The sequence below is a fragment of the Pseudonaja textilis genome, chromosome 2 (genome assembly GCF_049901715.1).
Source record: "Pseudonaja textilis isolate UNSWEBS1 chromosome 2, rPseTex1.2, whole genome shotgun sequence".
NCBI lineage: Eukaryota > Metazoa > Chordata > Lepidosauria > Squamata > Elapidae > Pseudonaja > Pseudonaja textilis.
The window spans coordinates 198,358,941-198,378,011 of record NC_141991.1 but is presented as its reverse complement, the minus strand read 5'-3'; the positions used below and the strand labels follow the sequence as shown (position 1 = coordinate 198,378,011).

The following is a 19,071-nucleotide window of genomic DNA, read 5'->3' as shown; positions in this document are numbered from 1 at the left end:
TTTCTATTCAGCTTGGAATAGAAACTGAATAGATTTGTTTTGATCCTTGGAATGATTCCCCTATTGCTGAGAAATCATGTAACCATTTCTAGAACAGCTATTATTCTTCCATGGAAAGTTTGCAAATGATTCATGTTGTTCTTATTTTATGTACATCTACAGTATATACACGTGTAACAGATCAGTTTAATATGTGTAGCCTCCCCGCCAAAATAGTGATTTAGAATAAAAGAGCATCTGCCTTCTTTTTTTTACAAATAGAAAAGTGCTCTTCTCAGTATTTTTTGACAGCTGAGATCAACACTTTCTGCATCTCACAAAACTGGCCTTACTTTTCAGTAATTAATCTTTGAGGATCCCTACTTCTTACCACAGCTGCTACATACTGCTTGATAAAGAATTTTAAGCTGCGTCATCAAATTGAAATCCCAGATCCTCTTCTTAATTTTTTAAAGCATATAGAGCAGCTTTTATTTGATATCAAAACTATTTGTGTGTGTGTGTGTGTGTGTGTGTGTGTGTGTGTGTTACCCTGCTTTTGCTTCATGAGCAAAAAGTTGGCTTCCTTGGCACTTTTTTCCTGTGGACTGCATTTTTCCTTCCAATGCTCCTGAACTAAGAGAATGACAGACTGACTAGACTAGGGGTGTCCAACCTTGGCAACTTTAAGACTGCAAGCTTATCAGCTGAGGCATTCTGGGGATTGAAGTCCACAAGACTTAAAGTAGCCAAGGTTGGACACCCTTTGACTAGACCAGGGGTGTCAAACATGTGTCTTCATGGCATCATCATGTGATGTATCATGACTTTTTCTCCGTGGGTGTGGGTATGGGTGTGGCTATGGTGTGATGCATCTGGTCTGTGGGCTGCGAGTTTGAAAGCCCTGGTGTAGACCATTCTACCAACCTGCTGAAAGTAAAAATCCATATCTTATCCTAGTTTAAAGCTATATTGCTACTTGATTCTCCTCTGAAGATATCCCTCTAATTTCAAATGATGTTAAACACTGTTCTTCAAATTTTGTTAATATTCTCTATCAGTGATTATTATTGTACAGTACTTGAAATGATAACTTCTGTAAGATATGTTCCATTTTTCAATCAGTGCTAGGTTACTTCTGATTTTAATCTGATCATTTTTCTCCATTTTTCCAACCACATATGCACACTTGTTTACAAGATTTAAATTATGGGTTTACTGAAATAATTGAAATCAACATGAGATAATGTAGTGTAGTACAAGCAGCAGCAAGCATACCCACAGAAAATTTGCACTAACCTTCCTGAAACAGTTATAGCCATGCATACAGAAGAAATAGTAAATAGCAATAATCTTGTCTTAGATGAATCCCAGGATTTGTGAGTGATGGTTTCAAAAATACTGAATGAGTAATAGCTAGAAAAACAGCACAAAGCATGACAAGATAAATTAGCAACTAGTACCATGCCTCTGTTATTTATTCCATTATATCCTTGTTTTCTCAGTACTGAAGTACATATAAAGGAAAAGATAGTGGATTATTCTCCCAATTCTGTATATTTAACAGCTTAATTATAGGTTTCCAATTAGGACCATATTTGCTTTGATTACTATTTATAACTGTATTCAGTTTTTCTTTACGTGAATGTGAGGGGGTTAATAAATATCAAAATATTTGTGTTCTCTGAGCAACTCCATGTTTAAAGTCCACTGCCCTTAAGTGCATGTTTTTTTTAAAGGAAGTGGACTGAGTAAATCTATGTTTTGTCTAGTTCTTCTGTAATCATACCATCCTCCTTCCTGAGAAACAAAGAGGAACATTTAGTTTGAAGACTTTCCTGGAGCACAACTGTTGAATCTTAAAATTTCAGCAGAATCCTTACATACAAATCTGTTTTGCCCTGACTATTCTGGTTATATCAGCAAAATTGTCTGTGACTAGTAATCAGCTGACTGTAGGCCCCTGAAGCCTGAGTCTGCTGTGCAAAGCTATTGTGGGTATCTTGAGTCTTGACAGCACAAGTTTTGCTTGAAGAAATCCAATATTTGTACAAGACAGAGGATCATTTAAAAAGAGGGATTTAGGATAAATTCACAATGATTCCATTCAATTTTATTACAGTTGACTTGATTTGCTTAGTTTGAAAAATAGCCTCTATTTATTTCAGATAGTCTAAATTCCCACCCACCCACCCCCCAATATGTACCAGAGAACTAAGTGAAATTTTCAGGAGTGCTAATACGATCATGTACATACTGTAACTAGAAATCTTCACTACAGTCTTAGCAATATTACTCATTTGCATTTACCTGGTTCTTCTTAGAAACAAAAATCTCACAATAACTTGCTTAATAACTTACGTTGACACCTTTGATTTATTCACATTTGTGGGTGAAAGGGAGTCTCTATTCCATTTTGATCTTCCATATTTCTTAATTTTTAAAAGACTTCATTGTCTAATTTCCCCAATCTGAATTCTTGATGTGATTGGATTGCAGTATCTAGAATTCCCAATCAGCATGCCCTACATATCCAGTCTGAACAACAGAGGACATAAAGTTGCCATAATACATATATTATGGATTATAGTCATGCAACCCAATGCCTGGCCTGCAGAACAACAGCAGTATATTGATAGCTCTGACTTTGCTGGCCTTTAAAAAGACACTTAACCGACTCCGCTTGATTATATTAACCATTCTGTGTTGATATATGCAGAGCTAATTTTGACCCCCTGGCTACTGGTCAGTATCTGCGCAGGTATATATTTATGCATGAGTATACGTGGGTACTCTTGTTTTTCCCAAGCTTTTTATATGTATTTATTTTCTCTTTTTAAAGAGTGGTGTGGTGGCCTGTGGCAGGGGTCGCTTACCCCAGGTCATGGTTCAGAACCAGGCCACAGAAACGTTAGGCGAGCATGCATGCCCATGCATCCCCACTTGCGCATGTTCCATTTGTGAAATGGAGCTGCATGCAATCTTGCCTGCCACTTGCACAAAACCATCCTCTCTCCCCCCCATCCCTACCAATCCACAAAGCCAGAAAGTTTGGGGAACTCTGGCCTATGATGAAAACGTTTGCCTCCCACTTAGAAGGTAACTCTAGGTAGCGGCAAATATTTATCTCCTAGGGCACAAAGGAAAAAAAAAAATCTGCTGTAAACTCCATGTGGTGTCAGGAAGGTCATCCGGTCAATAAACACTCAGCTCTTATCCAGCCATCCTTACCTGGGAATTAAGGGCGTACGGGGTCATAAAAAGGGAGGTTTTTTTTGATTTGCTGTTTTTAAAGCTGTTAGCCACCCAATACGATTTTAATAAAATAAATTATTAAAACCAGCCTGCCAATTTCCACGGGGAGGCAATTATAGCAGCAAAAATCAGCCTGCCCAGCCTGTAAAGAGATTGTGCCTGGGCCACTTCTCTGCCAATTACTGTTTTAACTTCCAGCAGAAGTTTAGCACTAAGGGAAAGGTGCCAAGTTATCCTATTCACAATCACATGCTATCGTGTTTGAAAACAAAAACCGGGTTAAGGGCCAGGATTCTTCATTTTGGAATGCATTCTCAGCATGTTTAACCTCATCCTCTCCCATTTCAAACTTGCCAAATTTCAGAAGTGTTCCATTTCCTGTTGTAGTCAAACCTTTGATGCTTCGGATCTCTTTACAGAAAACAATATGCTTTCCTGTCACTGACATTCATGTGGGATGTTTTTAAAGACAGTTTTGCCGATGTAAAACACAAGAAATTACAAGAAATCAGCACTCATCTTACAGTAACTCAGGAGTTGTACATAATTTAGGCTGCAGTTTTCCAGCTTGTGTATTCAGAAGGAAGCCCTGCTCAGTTTAGGGTGACCAATTTCAGACTCAACAAGTTAAGGGTCAGGTTGGCTTACTTCACAAGAACATAATGATCAACTTGCTTTATCACCAATCAGGACAGTGGCAAAATCTTGTTTACCAAGCCATCACTAGCAAAAACAAAAGGTAAACTTTTAAGGGGCACAAGATTAAGTCCAGGCCTCATCTAAGAAATCTACAGAAAGAGTTTGCAGGATCGAACTGAATTGTCATAGATCAGTTCTTCATATTTTCCCATGATTACAATTTTTGTGTACCCATTTTATATACAGTAGACCGGGGTGTCAAACTGGATTTCTTCAAGGACTGGATCAGCATTCTTGTTCTCTGTGGGCTGGTGGGGGTTGGGGCGGGCAGGGATGGATGCCTCCTGCAGCACTCTGCTGGCTGTTTTCGGCCCCGTTTCCTGGCATTTTTGGCCTGTTTCCTGGCCTGTTTTTAAGGCTCATTTTTGGCCGGCAAAGTGCTGCAAGAGGCCCTGGAGGGTGAAAACGAGGTGCAGTTGGAGGGGGGCACAACAGCCCGTTTTAGCTGCCTGAGGCAATGCAGGCCAGTCTTTTCATATTTCCAGGCCAGCCCTGCAAGCTGGATCTGGCCTTTGGGCCTTGAGTTTGACACCCTTGCAGTAGACAGTAAGTATACACTGAGATACCAATTCCCTCTTTAAAGAAATTGAACATATGGTTTTCCTAGTACTGGATAACTTTCAGCAGCCCATCCAACTACATCTCCTTTAGAGAAGCCTTTATTGACTTAATATTTTTTTTTTTCCAAATAGACATGTATAAGATTGTATGGTCATATCTTCAAACCACCCTCAACTCCTGAGCACACTTTCATTCTTCCTGAAAACTGTTGCCATTGGAATTACTTCAAGCCAATCCTGACTCTTGAGGACTACCTGCACAGACAAGTAATGTTTTCTTGACACTATTTTGTAGGAGATTTTGCCATGGTGAAGAGAAAGTGACTGGCCCCAAATCACCCAATGGCTTTTGTGCCTAAACAGGAGGAGGTCTCCTAACCCTTGGTGTTGTGTTTTAAAACACCAGACTAAACTGGCTCTCCATTTAGGGATGGCAAAGCGTGGCATTATAATTACATTCATCTTGCCTGTTTTCCTCCCTACCAATCTATCCATATCACCGGCAGGCAATTCTAGACGTCCTTTTCTACACTGGAGCAAAGAAAACTCCAATACAGTTAAATATTACTGCTTGTATTTCATTCATGTTTTCCTCAATAGGATACTGCTGGTTGTATAAAACACGAGCCAAACAGAAGAGAGAATTTACTGAGATAAGGGAGAAAGAAAGGAGAAACATTCTCTTTTGCCTTCCTTTCAGGAAGTGCCCTTGCTTGGAAAATAACATCAGATAACATATGTAATCAACTCCAGAAAATGACTGTCTCAACTGACCCAAAATGGAAAAAAAAAAAGAAGTTTAATGCACAAATAAAGCTCAAAGCTGATACAAAGTTATTGAAATGTTCAGTATTTATTTCCGGGTGCTGTAACACTTTGTGCAAGTTGCATTTTTAAAAAAATAAAATAGCTGGCTGCAAGCTATCAATATTACAAGCTTGGGCTCATAAGCAACATTTACATTGAAAGTTTAAAAAAAAAAAAGAAGGCTCTTGCCATCATCAAGTAAACATCAGAGTTCCAAGGTTAAAAAAAAATATTAAATCACAACTTCGTTCTCAGAAGAAACTGATACAATCTAAGGATATTAGAAAATATGTGCAATTGTCAATTCAAAATCCTTTCGGTGCCAGAATACTTTGGTGGCTCCAGAATGTGCCAAGAGAGATCAACAAACTGAAGACCTTATTCCAGTGGTTCAATCTTTCTGTAAATCTAAGATGGCTCTGGTTATCCCAGATGACACCTTTCTTTGCACAATTATACCAAGGGGTAACTAGCTGCTGTAGCTATTCCACAGTTGTTGTTTCGGTCTTTAGCCATGTATATATAGCCTTCGTTACCCCATTTTTCACTCCAGCTGAAAAGAACAAGGTAAGAGTGTGTTAGGATTGCCAAGATTCTTTTTGTAATGTAGTACAGTATGTGTATGTAACATACAAAGTTATCATGCAGCACTGTAACCTATACAACTAACGTACCCAGGGGTGGGCTTAAAATTTTTTACCAAAGAGTTCTCTGCCTGGTTGCTGGTGGGCGTGGCCTAGTCGGCCTCCTGCACCATAGGGGGGGGAGTTTGCCCTCCCCGGGCTCTGGAGGCCAGCCCAGAGTGGGATTTGGGGATTCTCTGAACTGCACAGAATTTTAGCTAGGGGCTCTCTTGAACCCGTGAACCCCCAGCAGCACACCCCTGAACGTACCACCCTTTGAAAGGGCAGTTAGCAATATATCCTGACCAATCTATAAACTCACTCTTTTCATTTGTTTTGCTAACATGTATATCTTGTGCCTCTCCTTCAGAAGTTCAAGTAAGCACATAAAACATTCCCATGGATTGAAAACCCAGGTCTCCCCAGGGCCAGTTCAGCACCATAACTACCATACTACACCTCTTAATGGATTTTAGTTATTTAAAAAGAAGATAACAACAAAAATTGAATGCAGTTCGTAGCTCAGATGACTTCATTCACCCATAAAGCCAAATCAGTTGATTTAGTTCATACATAAAATGGTTATGAAACGACTTGGCTGAACAATACAAATAAACTATATTTTCAGTGTGTGACATCATCATTGAAAAGCAGTCATTAGCCTATTGAGACTTTTTTTTAAAGCTAATGTTATTGTTTATATTGTTAATTACCAGAACTGTACAACTATTTACATTAATACATGAATGGACCTACAATTTTCATCAGATCTAACAAGCAGGACCCGTAATGGGAGAGCTGGAGGGCACCAACTTGAAATACACCTTCAGACTTCACTTTTTCAAGATTCTACAATTGATTGGAATGAAGGAGAAGGTAGTTCTTGTTTAGTGACCAATTGTTCAGCAGCCTTTTGAAGTTACAACAATTACAGCCAGTCCTCAAAGATGCAACCATCAGTTTTCTCATGGTGATATGATCACAATTTGGTGCTTGAAACTTGCACATAACTTAAATGGTCACAGCATTCCATAGTTACATCACCAATTGTAACTTTCACTGCTGGCTTCCAACAAGCAAAGCCAATTGGGAAGATGGCAGGAAGTCATGGTCATGTGGTGTTGTGCTTAACAATCACATGCAATGACCTCAACTGCTATCCTAAATCAATGTTACTTTCATGGCCATGTCACTTAGCAACAGATTTCCTGAATATAGTTAATTCAGGCAACCTATGTTTAACATCTTGCATACCTTACTGTTAGTAAGCCCCACATTTGAAAGAGGGAATGCAGAGAAAATTTGCGGGGGGAAAGCATACCTGTTCTTAACTATCCAATACTTCTTCCTGTTCTCATCATCTGTACCTTCATAGCCATAGCCAACAACAAGAACACCATGATCCAATTCTTCACTATTGCATTGTGGTTCATAGTAAATACCTAGAATTAGAACAGTTGGTTAGCTTCCAAAAATCAATAACTTCTCTAGAAATTGGGTTCTTACTAAGCCATTATGGATCTTCAGTTTTGACTTAGCTTGACATAACTACTCCCATGAAGTGTCTGGACCAAGGTTGATATGCTATATGTCCTAGCAGGATATCTTGTAGTTCAATCACCAAATGATACATTCAATAATAAAGGCTAGTAAATTTTGAGTTTGGGAGAAGTGTTTCTTCTAGTGAGCTTTACTTTTTCCAATTTATATGGTGTCCAACTTTTGCTGAAAATAATGAATAATGCCCAAATTAAATAGTGCCAGAGGAAGAAATAGGAACAAAACTTCAAAATCCATATACCATCTCACAAAGTATCCCTCCTCAATCCTGGGGAACAGAATGAGTAATGGAAAAAAATAAACACAAATAGTATTTAGCCAGAAATCCAAACCAAGTTGAATGGATTCCTCAATAGTTACTGTCAAAGAAATTGAGTGGTAGTGATGATTTTTCATTAAGAAAAAAAGCAAACAGGAAATGTTTTAAACTCATGGATGTGCTGGCGCTATTCCTAACATAATTAGCAGTTACTCTGTATAGTTGCGCATGAACCATTCTGTACAAATAATGACTAGTTTTAGATAATTCATGCCTGAATTGAAGCATGCATGCATGGTGTGTGTGTGTGTGTGTGTGTGTGTGTATTTTGCTCTCTATTAAATGAATTAGGGGCTACTATAACAATCTGGAACCTTCTCAGTTATTCCACATTTCATGCATAACCCCAACACTTTATCCAATAGTTTTTCAAATCTGAGCCTTCCTGAACTGTAGGCCACAACTCCAAGTAACAGTGACAATGATAGTTGAGACTGATGGGAATTTTAACCAGTGCACCTTGGGGACAAGTAGAGTAATAAATTCATTCAAAAGCCTATGATTTCACAAAGCCTCACCAGATTCATAGAACTGGAAAGAGCTGTGGCTTGCATCAATAGCCACAGAGACTGGTCCTACTGCAGCCACTGCCTTCATCAGAGCTCTTTCCCGCCCTTCAGGGATGTCCACAAAGCCAGTATCATTAGCAGAGTTGTATTCAGGCTTATACAAACAATCTTCATCATCCTTAAAAGAAAAAAATAAATGCAGAGGTTAAGAGCTAAGTTCCGTTTTTCAAGGTGTCAGCTAGTTCTGCTATAAAAACAAAACAGAGGTGCACGAAATGTCTACTTCATACATCCAGAAGAAAAAAGTTATAAAAATTAAAAACACTGCAATTTTTCAAGCATTTTCACCTATTGAAGATAAGAATGTAATAAGACTAGGGGTATATCAAACATTCTGAAGCAAAATTTATATTACAAATGCCCATTTTGTGTTTAAAGCAGTTATTTCACACTCAAAAAGAACTGCTTGAACCAGAATCATTTGAACAAGTTTTTTTTCAAATGTAAAAAAGAATTTGAAACGGTTTAAAATCAAATGTTTCTACACACAGCTCATTCAGAAGTATACACACTGCTCAAAAAAATAAATAAAGGGAACACTTAAACAACACAATGTAACTCCAAGTCAGTCACACTTCTGTGAAATCAAACTGTCCACTTAGGTAGCAACACTGATTGACAATCAATTTCACATGCTGTTGTGCAAATGGAATAGACAACAGGTGGAAAGCATAGGCAGTTAGCAAGACATCCCCAATAAAGGAGTGGTTCTGCAGGTGGTAACCACAGACCACTTCTCAGTTCCTATGCTTTCTGGCTGATGGTTTGATCACTTTTGAATGCTGGTGATGCTTTCACTCTAGTAGTAGCATGAGACAGAGTCTACAACCCACACAACTGTCTCAGATAGTGAAGCTCATCCAGGATGGCACATCAATGCGAGCTGTGGCAAGCAGGTTTGCTGTCTGTCAGCGTAGTGTCCAGAGCATGGAGGCACTACCAGGAGACGTCCAATTGTTGAGGTAATTCTCCGTTAGGAGAATGAGCGCATACAGGGAGACGTATAGAGAATAGTGTTTGAATACACACACAGCATACAGATACACTGTACAGTAAATGTAGGGTTTTACTTTCAATAAAAGTTTAAGCAAAGTTCAAAAAAGCAATCAAAGTCATTCACAGGTAAATCGTCTGTTTTTCAATCCAGGAATAATCCATATATCAAAATCCAGTGTCAAAAACAGTTCAGTTTCAGACTTACATTAAATCCAGGAATATCAGTCAATTAGGAAAAATGGATCAACGGCAATACTTTCCAACAGAAGGAAACAGAGATACACTCTCTTCAGACTAAGACTAAGACTAAACAATCCAGGTTTCTGGCTCCATCTTATGGCCATTTGAGAAACCACACCCAATTGCATGCATTCCCTTAAAGAGACAGTATTAAAATGTCTATCCTGGTTTATATATTTCTAACCCAAATAGCTGTTAGGTGACTCATATTCCTAACACCAGTACATCAGGAGATGTAGAGGAGGCCATAGGAGGGCAACAACCCAGCATCAGAACCGCTACCTCCGCCTTTGTGCAAGGAGGGACAGGAGGAACACTGCCAGAGTCCTGCAAAATGACCACCAGCGGGCCACAAATGTGTATGTGGCTGCTCAAACGGTCAGAAACAGACAAACAGAGGGTGGTATGAGGGCCCGACATCCACAGGTTGTGTTGGGTTGTGCTTACAGCCCAACACTGTGCAGGACATTTGGCATTTGCCAGAGAACACCAAGATTGGCAAATTCGCCACTGGTGCCCTGTGCTGTTCACAGATGAAAGCAGGTTCACACTGAGCACATGTGACAGACGTGACAGGGTCTGGAGACGCTGTGGAGAACATTCTGCTGCCTGTAACATCCTCCAGCATGACCGCTTTGGCAGTGAGTCAGTAATGGTGTGGGGTGGCATTTCTTTAGGGGGCCGCACAGCCCTCCATGTGCTCGCCAGAGGTAGCCTGATTGCCATTAGGTACCAAGATGAGATCCTCAGACCCCTTGTGAGTCCATATGCTGGTGCATAGGCCCTGGGTTCCTCCTAATGCACGACAATGCTAGACCTCATGTGGCTGGAGTGTGTCAGCAGTTCCTGCAAGATAGCATAGCACTGATGCTATGGACTGGCCTGCCCGTTCCCCAGGCAGACCTGAATCCAATTGAGCATTTCTGGGACATCATGTCTCGCTTCATCCACCAACGCCACGTTGCATCACAGACTGTCCAGGAGTTGGGGGCTGCTTTAGTCCAGGTGTGGGAGGAGATCCCTCAAGAGACCATCCGCCAGTTCATCAGGAGCATGCCCAGGCATTGTAGGGAGGTCATACAGGCATATGGAGGCCACACACACTACTGAGCCTCATTTTGACTTGTTTTAAGGACATTACATCCAAGTTGGATCAGCCTGTAGTGTTTTTTTCCACTTTAATTTTGAGTGTAACTCCAAATCCAGACCTCCATGGGTTGCTAAATTTGATTTCCATTGAAAATTTTTGTATTATTTTATTGTCAGCACATTCAACTATGTAATGACCAAAGTATTTAATAAGAATATTTCATTCATTCAGATCTAGGATGTCTTATTTTTGTGTACCCTTTATTTTTTGAGCAGTGTATTTATTCCATTTCTGAACTGCTCACAGGAAATATCTGAATATCCAAAGGTCATATAGCAATCTGAATCTAAGTCAAAGCCTAAGCTGCAATCAAGGCACGCATTAACCACAATCCAGGGTCTGATCTATTCAATCAAGGCCTCAAACAGCATCCAGATTGAAAGTTAACCAAGGATCAACTTTTGCTTTTGGTTCAACATGGAACAATTGTAAACAATTGAGCTGTCCCCACCCCCGTCCCCCCTGTGAATGGTTGTGAAGGAGTGAATCAAAGATTCAAAGGAGTAAAAGATGTTTCTGGCTTTTCTTACTCCGAATGCAAGGATTTCAATTTGGCCATCCTTTTTTAAACATGTAAAGAACAGAAAGGTGCGTAATGGTGGTTGAGATAGCAGCTGAAGGACCATTAGCAATTATGGCTGAATATGGCTTGCTTTAGGACAAGCCTTATGTCTTTTGGCTGCCCGTGATTAATATTAAGCCATATGAAGCTACCGATCTCTGGACTGCGGAAATAAGAAAAGGAAATGAGCCCTAAAATAAGGTAGAACTACTATTTTCTTCATCTGCAGATATTAATATCCTATTATCACACAATGTTATGGAGTCTTGTTTTTTTCTGGTCATTCTCATACTGCATGCAATGTAAATACAAAATGCAGTAAAACTAAGAAAGGACTACAGGAAATATACATATAAATTAGCTCATCTATAAATATAGCCCTGTCTTAATTTTCCATTGTCAATTTGAAATAGCTGGAAAGATTTTGCGGTAGTTATTTTGTTTGCATGAGTAAGATGAATTGATTGTATCACAACATAAACTTCCTGGAACAATCCAATTTACCAAACGTTCTATTTTCTAAACAAAGTAGAAAAACAAGTTCTATGGTCAAGCTAAAGGAGTTACTACTGTATTTTCAGTCATTCTGATATGATAATTGTTTCCAATCTGCCTTTGTGTGGATGACTAGAAGAGAATCAATGGGTTCTACAAGTTATGTGATGACTTATGTATAAACCAGTTAAGAAATTGTGGAAGTTTTTCAGTTTCTTAAATCATATGATCATCACACATAACTGAAAATCATATAATCATCACACATACGTCAGCACTGCTGAAAAGCATTTGGCTTAGCTTCTGCTGGCTCAGGCCAATGATCTGCCTAAATGAACCTTTTTTTGTCTTCATCACACGAGTCACCCAAGCCAGCTTTCATGGCTAAAGTGAGATTATCTCAAGTCTTGTGGTGGCGCAGTGGTAGAATGCAATATGGCAGGCTGAGACTGCTCACTGCCAGCAGTTCAATTCTGACCAGCTAAGGTTGACTCAACCTTCCATTCTTCTGAGGTTGATAAAATAAGTACCCGGACTCTGTAAACTGCTTAGAGAGGGCTGTGAAGCACTATGAAGAGGTATACTAGTCTGTTCTATTGCCACCTGCCATCTCAGAAATAGAGGACAATAATTAAGAAGGCTTTCTGAAATGGCATTCCTTGAATGAAAGGATCTTTTCTCATTAATTTGGGAATTATGTTCTCAGGTCAAATAAATCTGACAGGTGAGAATTTGACTAAAACAACCCAAGTGGAATTCACAAATCAAGATGAACAGATACAATCATCATTTTCAAAGCTTTGTTTTGCTGGTTAGTGACCTAAACAAAGGGACATGACTTGATTCAAAGGGACTTTTTACCTTTCCAATGTATGGATATGATTCCTCGGAGTCAATGCCATTGTTATCCTTGATGTACTGGAAAGCCTGGTCCATGAGTCCTCCATTACAGCCTTGGTTTCCTTCTGGCCCAGAACAGTCAACCAGATTTTGTTCACTCAAAGAAACCAGCTTGCCAGTTTTGCGGAAGTGCTGTCCTTCAAGCGCACCAGTTGAACTAAATGCCCAGCAAGATCCACACTGACCCTGAAGTAAAGTGGAACATGCATTTATCTTTTTTAAAAAATTAAACATTCGTGATTTACTTTATTGTAACTTATTGTTTACATTTTGTTGTTTTGCTAAAACAACAGTTCTGCTGTTTTAGAACAGTTCAGTTCTAGTTCTGTTAATCTTACTGCATGCAATTATTAAATTTCTTGCTATTTCAACTTCTGGACTCCCATCTCCTATCTATTTTCTATAATGGTGAATTTATACCACATCCTGGGTTTCTGTGTGGCAAAGTATATTAGAAATCCAGCCAGCAGAAATTTATGTTTCAGTGCATCGTGCCGAGCCAGGAATTGGGTAATTAACCTTATATTAAGAGTTTTGTGTGATTCCAGCCTTTAACTTTGATCACTGAATCTACACAAAAGACCACTGTCAGCTTTGTAAGTAACAGAATTATAAAACTGCATATTCAGCAAATTAGAGAGCAGTTTTTCCAGTCAATGTTTTTATTTCCTGGCCAAGTAAGACTACACAGAGCAATACATGAGAAAAAAACACTACTATTCTATCCATTCTCAGAGGCAAGACTGAACGAATAAACAAACATTTCAGATTCTTATTTCAGAAAGGGTGGAAAAGCTTCCACGTGCTACAACTCATGAAATGTTAACATCCTTGTGAAGTACATACTACTTTGGGATCTTGGCACAAGCAATTTGACTTTTAACTAGCACTGCTGAAAAACATTTGGCTTAGCTTCTGCTGGCCCAGGCCAATGATCTGCCTAAATGAACCTTTTTTTTGGTCTTCATCGTGCTATTCCCGATGACTTCATGAAGCTTATCAATGAAGCTTATGTGGGACTGTGATAAGTGTCTTCCATTGTTGCACCCTATAACTTTGTTTTTTAGATACAACGCCTATGATTCAGGAGGCATTTATTATACAGCTATCATGGCTAAAAGTCACTGAAAGCTTGAATTTACATATATTTGACATATATTTTTAAAATTGTTTACACTGATAGACATAAGCAATTCCACAGAACTCTGTATTGTTCAAATACTTCTTTGTATCATATCACAATGTGAAAAAGGAAGATTTCTCTGTCCGAGTTGCCTACATTATGCATTCTCTCTGCACTGTCTCCTTTTTATCACAATACACTTCCAAATTGCTATATATTCTCTTTTAGAACTGGTCCAATTCCTCATTTCAATTTTTTTCTATCTACTCTTATAGACCTAGAACATCTGTTCAGAATAATATTTCCAAGGGGTATCATAAATTTTACTCTAATTACCTTAAGGCAATTAAAATAAGGAAGGCACATACCTGATCCTTTACTGGTGTTACATAACCCTTCTCCCTCCAGTCAACCGATTTTGGAACTTCCAAGTAGTTTGGCTCAAGAAATTGTGATCCTTTATATTTCTTTGGAGATCGAGATTGTTTAAAGCCATTCATCACTTGCCTAAATTCTTCATTAGTCTGAAGAAAGAGGAAATCCATCAGGGTAACATGCAAACAATTACTCAAGAAAGAAAAACACTCCTGCAACTTTGTCCATCCATACCATGTCTCCGAAATGATTCATTCCTAGTCTGTAACTGTGTTTGCCTAGACTGTGGTCCAGGTTGTGCAATTCAATCATTTTCAGATTCTTCTCCCAGATCAGCCTCCTCCAGAGTTCTTCGTTCTATGAATGAGGAACAAAATATGCAGAATTTTATTGCTAGGATTTTCTAACAGTATATGTATTAATTTAACTTGGAAATTACATCAAATCAAGCTGCTGTTCTTTTACTTTTATATCTCTAATATTCTATTTCCAAAAGGGAATCCATTTGTCAATTTAAATTATTGCAGAAACTTTGGTTCAAAACTATGATTAACCCACCTTTTGATAATTTAGCCCACACACCAAATCACTATATTTTTAAAAGTGTATTTGTAACAGTGCCTAATTAACTATTTCTAATGCCCGACTCTTTTTTGTGAGAAAGACCCGCTTTATACCTTGTCGATTACCACAGCAATCATGTTCTTGAGTCCTAGCAGAGGCTCACCTCATGATACTTCTTGCTGTGCCATGTTTTCCAGTTCAACCAGTGATTGTTTAAAGCAGGATCTAAACCTGGAGCAGCAAAGGAGACCCCGAAACTAAGGGCCAAAATGCACATATAGATCTTCATCATGAAACGTCTAAAAAGAGTGGGGGAAAAAAATCCAATTACAAAACGAAGATCTCCCCATATTACACAAGATGGGAATAAACATACAAGCTCTCTTCCATCATTCTGATAGAGACAAACCAGGCAAGCATTAATTTGTGCCAAAGCGGAACAGCTTAGTAGAGTTTGTGAACACAGCCGCAAAGGAGCCAATTACTGCACTCATGAATGTGAAAGTAAACAATGACTATGAAAATTGAGTTGAAATACCTCTGGTTCCCATCCCAGGTTAGTAATTTGATTTTATGTAACTACTTTGCAATTTCACAACAACTACTAATTAAGGGCAGCAATACATAAAGCAATTTGGTTATTGATTGGTTTTAATTCTTGTACATCTATTATCATTGCTATGACATGAGTGACAATAATAAACAAACAAGAAAACTACCGTGTTTCTCATATAATAAGGACAGGTCTTATTTTTTTTTGAGCCCCCCCAAAATGGCTAGGCTGTCTTTTTTTGGGGGGGGGGGACTTAATTCCCCCCCCTTGCATCTTCGAGCAGGTGGGCAGCGATGGCTTGGATGTTGACCTTGGCGTTAGTGGGTCATTTCATATTGGGGTCAACTATTACTAGTCACAGCACCATATCCGGGTGTGCAATAAAAGTACTTCCTAATGGCAAGCCCCTCCACCATTCCCCCCCATTTCGCATGTTTTAATATAGGCCTTAATTTGGGGGGAGGGGCTTAATTTCATTTCATGCCTATAAAACATGCTGGGACTTCCTATTGGGGAGTTCATATTGTTGGAGAAACAGGGTATATATATATTAAAAAAACATGTTTAGCTGAAGTACTAATAACGGATATCTATTCAAAATCATATACTTATTATTGTAATTGTATTAGCTTTTCTCAAAGTGCACAAAGGCTCTGAGGGGGAGGGGAGGAATCCAAATTTTATCTTTGTAGCCAGCCACTCTATAAGGAAGTTACTGTGGAAGATAATAAGTCACAGGGAGCTCAAAGTGAGGAAGAGTCAAATGACACTTTTAAATCATAGTTGCAATTTTTTTATTCATGGAATAAAAGTTGATCAGGGAAGCGATCCACTTTTAAGTTCCCCACAATTGCCATTCCATTGCCAGAAAGTAAAGATGAACTCTCTTTCAGGTGTGATGTGATTCCTGTTGCCTAGAGACACCGCCATGTGGAGGTGTTTTGCCCCTACTTTCTTCTGTTTTGTTTTTTTCCCAAATTCATACAGCTGCCCATGTCACAAAACAAATGACTCTCGTCTCGGTGTTCAACAAAGCTAAAAAAAAAAAAACCTCCAGTCATTAATATAAATAACAATTATTAGAAAGTTTTGAAACTATAAAAACAAAGCTAAAAAAAAAGAAACAATGGGTGAGGAAATGGAGCCACCTCACACATTCACCAGTTCCCTGAGGTCCTCAAGATCGAATGGCACAACCAGATCTGGAGGGATTTTCACAAAGTTAAGCATGATGCTCTCCGTCCTCAGGGGGGAATGTTCTGTTTTGTTTTCTCCTTCCTAGTCAACAGTCTCCCATCCAAGCATTAACCAGATTCAACTCTGCTTAGCTCTTCAGGATAGGTAATGATCCACTAAAGAACAGGTATATTTTAGTAGCAAACTCTTGCTCTTTTCAGAGCAACTACATCGAGTAGGACTGCAGTTAAAGATTAGATTTCTCTTTCCCTTGTACCAACACGAAGTGAGCTACACAGTACTTTCTGTACAATAAGAAAAATGCATTGTTAGCTGTATCTTTATAGAGCTACATCTTGGTTTTGAAATCTAGGCTGAGTGTAGCAATATATCTGAATGAACAGAGGGAAAGCATGTTTTGATACGCTCCCCCCTAATTGAAATAACCAGGCTAAGAATACAATTAACCTGCTTCCTCCCTCCTTATTGGAAAGAGACATAACACTATAGTCCTTAACGTTGGAAAAGAGATGGAGATGGAAAAGGAGAACTAAAACACATTAGAATGAGACTTGGGAACTAAGGTGATTCAGGCAATCACGGATTGTATACTGCTAGCATTGCTTTTCGTTTATCCCCCATTTACCCTTTTTTCACTTCAGTCACAGAAATCAAATTGTGCTCACTGATATCCGCCAATTTGTCAGATGTAGCAAAACCAAGCAATTCAGAATGCGATCACATGATAGCTGTGACTGCAGGTGGTCCTCGACTTACGACCACAATTGAGCCCAAAATTTATGTTGTCGGGTGAGAATTTGTCAACTTGAGTTTCATCCCATTTTACGACATTTCTTGACACAGTTGCTAAGCGAATCACTGCCGTTGATACGTTTAGTAACCTGATTGTCCGAAGGTCACCAAAGGGGGATTCCCCCTGACCCCAGGATGCTGCAAGGGTCATAAGTATGAACCCAGTTGCCAAGCTTCTGGATTTTGATCACATGATCATGGAGAATACCGTGAAAAAACGGTCATGAGTTTTTCCAACGCCCTTGTAACTTTGAACGGCCACTAAACCAACTGTTGTAAGCCGAGGACAACCTGTATACCAGTAGCAACTAAATTTACTTGCCCAGCTTTTTTGCTCCATCCACCCTTCCCACCAGATGGATGGATCATGGATCTCTCTCTCTTCTGTCTCAGGTTCTTGGCCAACCCGCGGGAGAGAGGAAACCTTATAGCAATTTCCCAGACCAACCGAGACTATGCGCAAACCATTGTGTAAAAGGGGAGAGAGAGAAGTCCTCAATTAAGTGCATTAAATGACTCATCCTGCTATATGCCGGGAATCACTTCCGCTGTCCTGACTCCCAGGCGGGGGCGGAGATGCGGAGCCTCCTCCTGGGACTGCGGGGGAGGGGGGCGCTTGCGGGCACGTGACTTGTCTCCAGTAAAACAGATACCCGAGCCCTCCCTTTCCAGGCAAGGCGAGAGAGACAAAAAGGCCCGGCAAAAATGCAAGCTATGAGTTTGGGGGCGGCGGGAGGAGGGGGCAACCGGTCCAAGCAGAAGCCAACGGGAAAGCCTTCCAGAGAAGAAAAGACGGGAGGCAAACCCAGGTCGAGGGGGAAAAGGCAAACGATGGCCGGGCAGGGAGTCTCCAAAAAGAGCGAGGACGCCGCAGGACCGGCACATTCCTCTACGCCCGGGACTCGCGCCAGTTCCTTAGCTTTCGTAAACAGCGACCATAAACAGGCGCGCCCTTTCGTTGCCCTCGGCTCGGAAGGGGGAGAGAAAGCAAATCGTCCGAACCCGTCCCCGCAGCCAAAGCGAAGGAAGGGAGAGCTTTGCACGATGCGCGTCGCGATGGTCCTCCCCGAGCCCAACGCAACGACAGCCGATCGGCAGCTTTGGGGTTTTTGTTTTCCTTGCGATGGAGGGAGGAGGGGAAAAAAAAAAGCCTCCAAAGCAGAGCGAGCTTCTTTACCCAATCGAAGACACCCTTTCCCCCCCACCCCAATTTTTTTTTTTTTACTTCACCGGAATCGATGCGGATCTTCCCGCTTCGAAGCGACGGATGGATCTTCGGTCGAGTGTCCTGTTTTTGTTGTTTTTCTTTCTTTGCTTTGCTTTTTATAAACCACTCAAGGCGGCGAGTCCTTTAATAAATCCCACTTCGATTCCTCCCCTCCCCACCACAATCTCCATCCCGGGAGTTGGGCAGAGAGAAAATGACCCAAAGTCACCCAAGCCGACTTTGGTGCTTCAAAGATTCCCGGCGCCAAGAAAAGCCGAGGGATGAAACCGGGGTAAAAAGAAAGAGACCGACCGACCGACCCTCTCTTGGCATCCCCGACCCCAATTGCCATACCCCAAATCCGCGGTCAGGACCGAGAATTCAAAAGCGCTGCTGGAGACAAAAGTCTCTCGCTCTCTTTCCTTCCCCCCCAGAAGCGTTGCCAAGCCCTCGCCGGCTACAGGTTACCGACCTTACCTTGTAACAGCGACCCAGATTTGTTTTCCCCCCTCTTCGGCCTCTCTGACTGGCTCCGGGCCGGGGTCT

At 40.3% G+C, this 19,071-nt stretch overlaps 1 protein-coding gene across 2 annotated transcripts; it reads right to left on the bottom strand.

Moving 5' to 3' along the window:
- Positions 1-5,327: 5,327 nt before the first annotated feature.
- CTSL (cathepsin L) lies at positions 5,328-19,053 on the bottom strand. Of its 2 annotated transcripts, none has more exons than XM_087926806.1 (8): positions 18,880-19,053; positions 14,940-15,075; positions 14,447-14,569; positions 14,206-14,361; positions 12,676-12,900; positions 8,321-8,489; positions 7,245-7,365; positions 5,328-5,853 (listed from the first exon to the last, which is right to left on the bottom strand). In XM_087926806.1, exons 2-8 carry the CDS (start codon positions 15,066-15,068, stop codon positions 5,754-5,756), a joined length of 1,023 nt encoding a protein of 340 aa, XP_087782932.1. In that variant the 5' UTR covers positions 15,069-15,075; positions 18,880-19,053; the 3' UTR covers positions 5,328-5,753. The 2 variants fall into 2 exon arrangements, with proteins under 2 accessions (XP_087782932.1, XP_026559669.1); XM_026703884.2 differs by having other exon boundaries at positions 19,003-19,053.
- Positions 19,054-19,071: the final 18 nt, after the last annotated feature.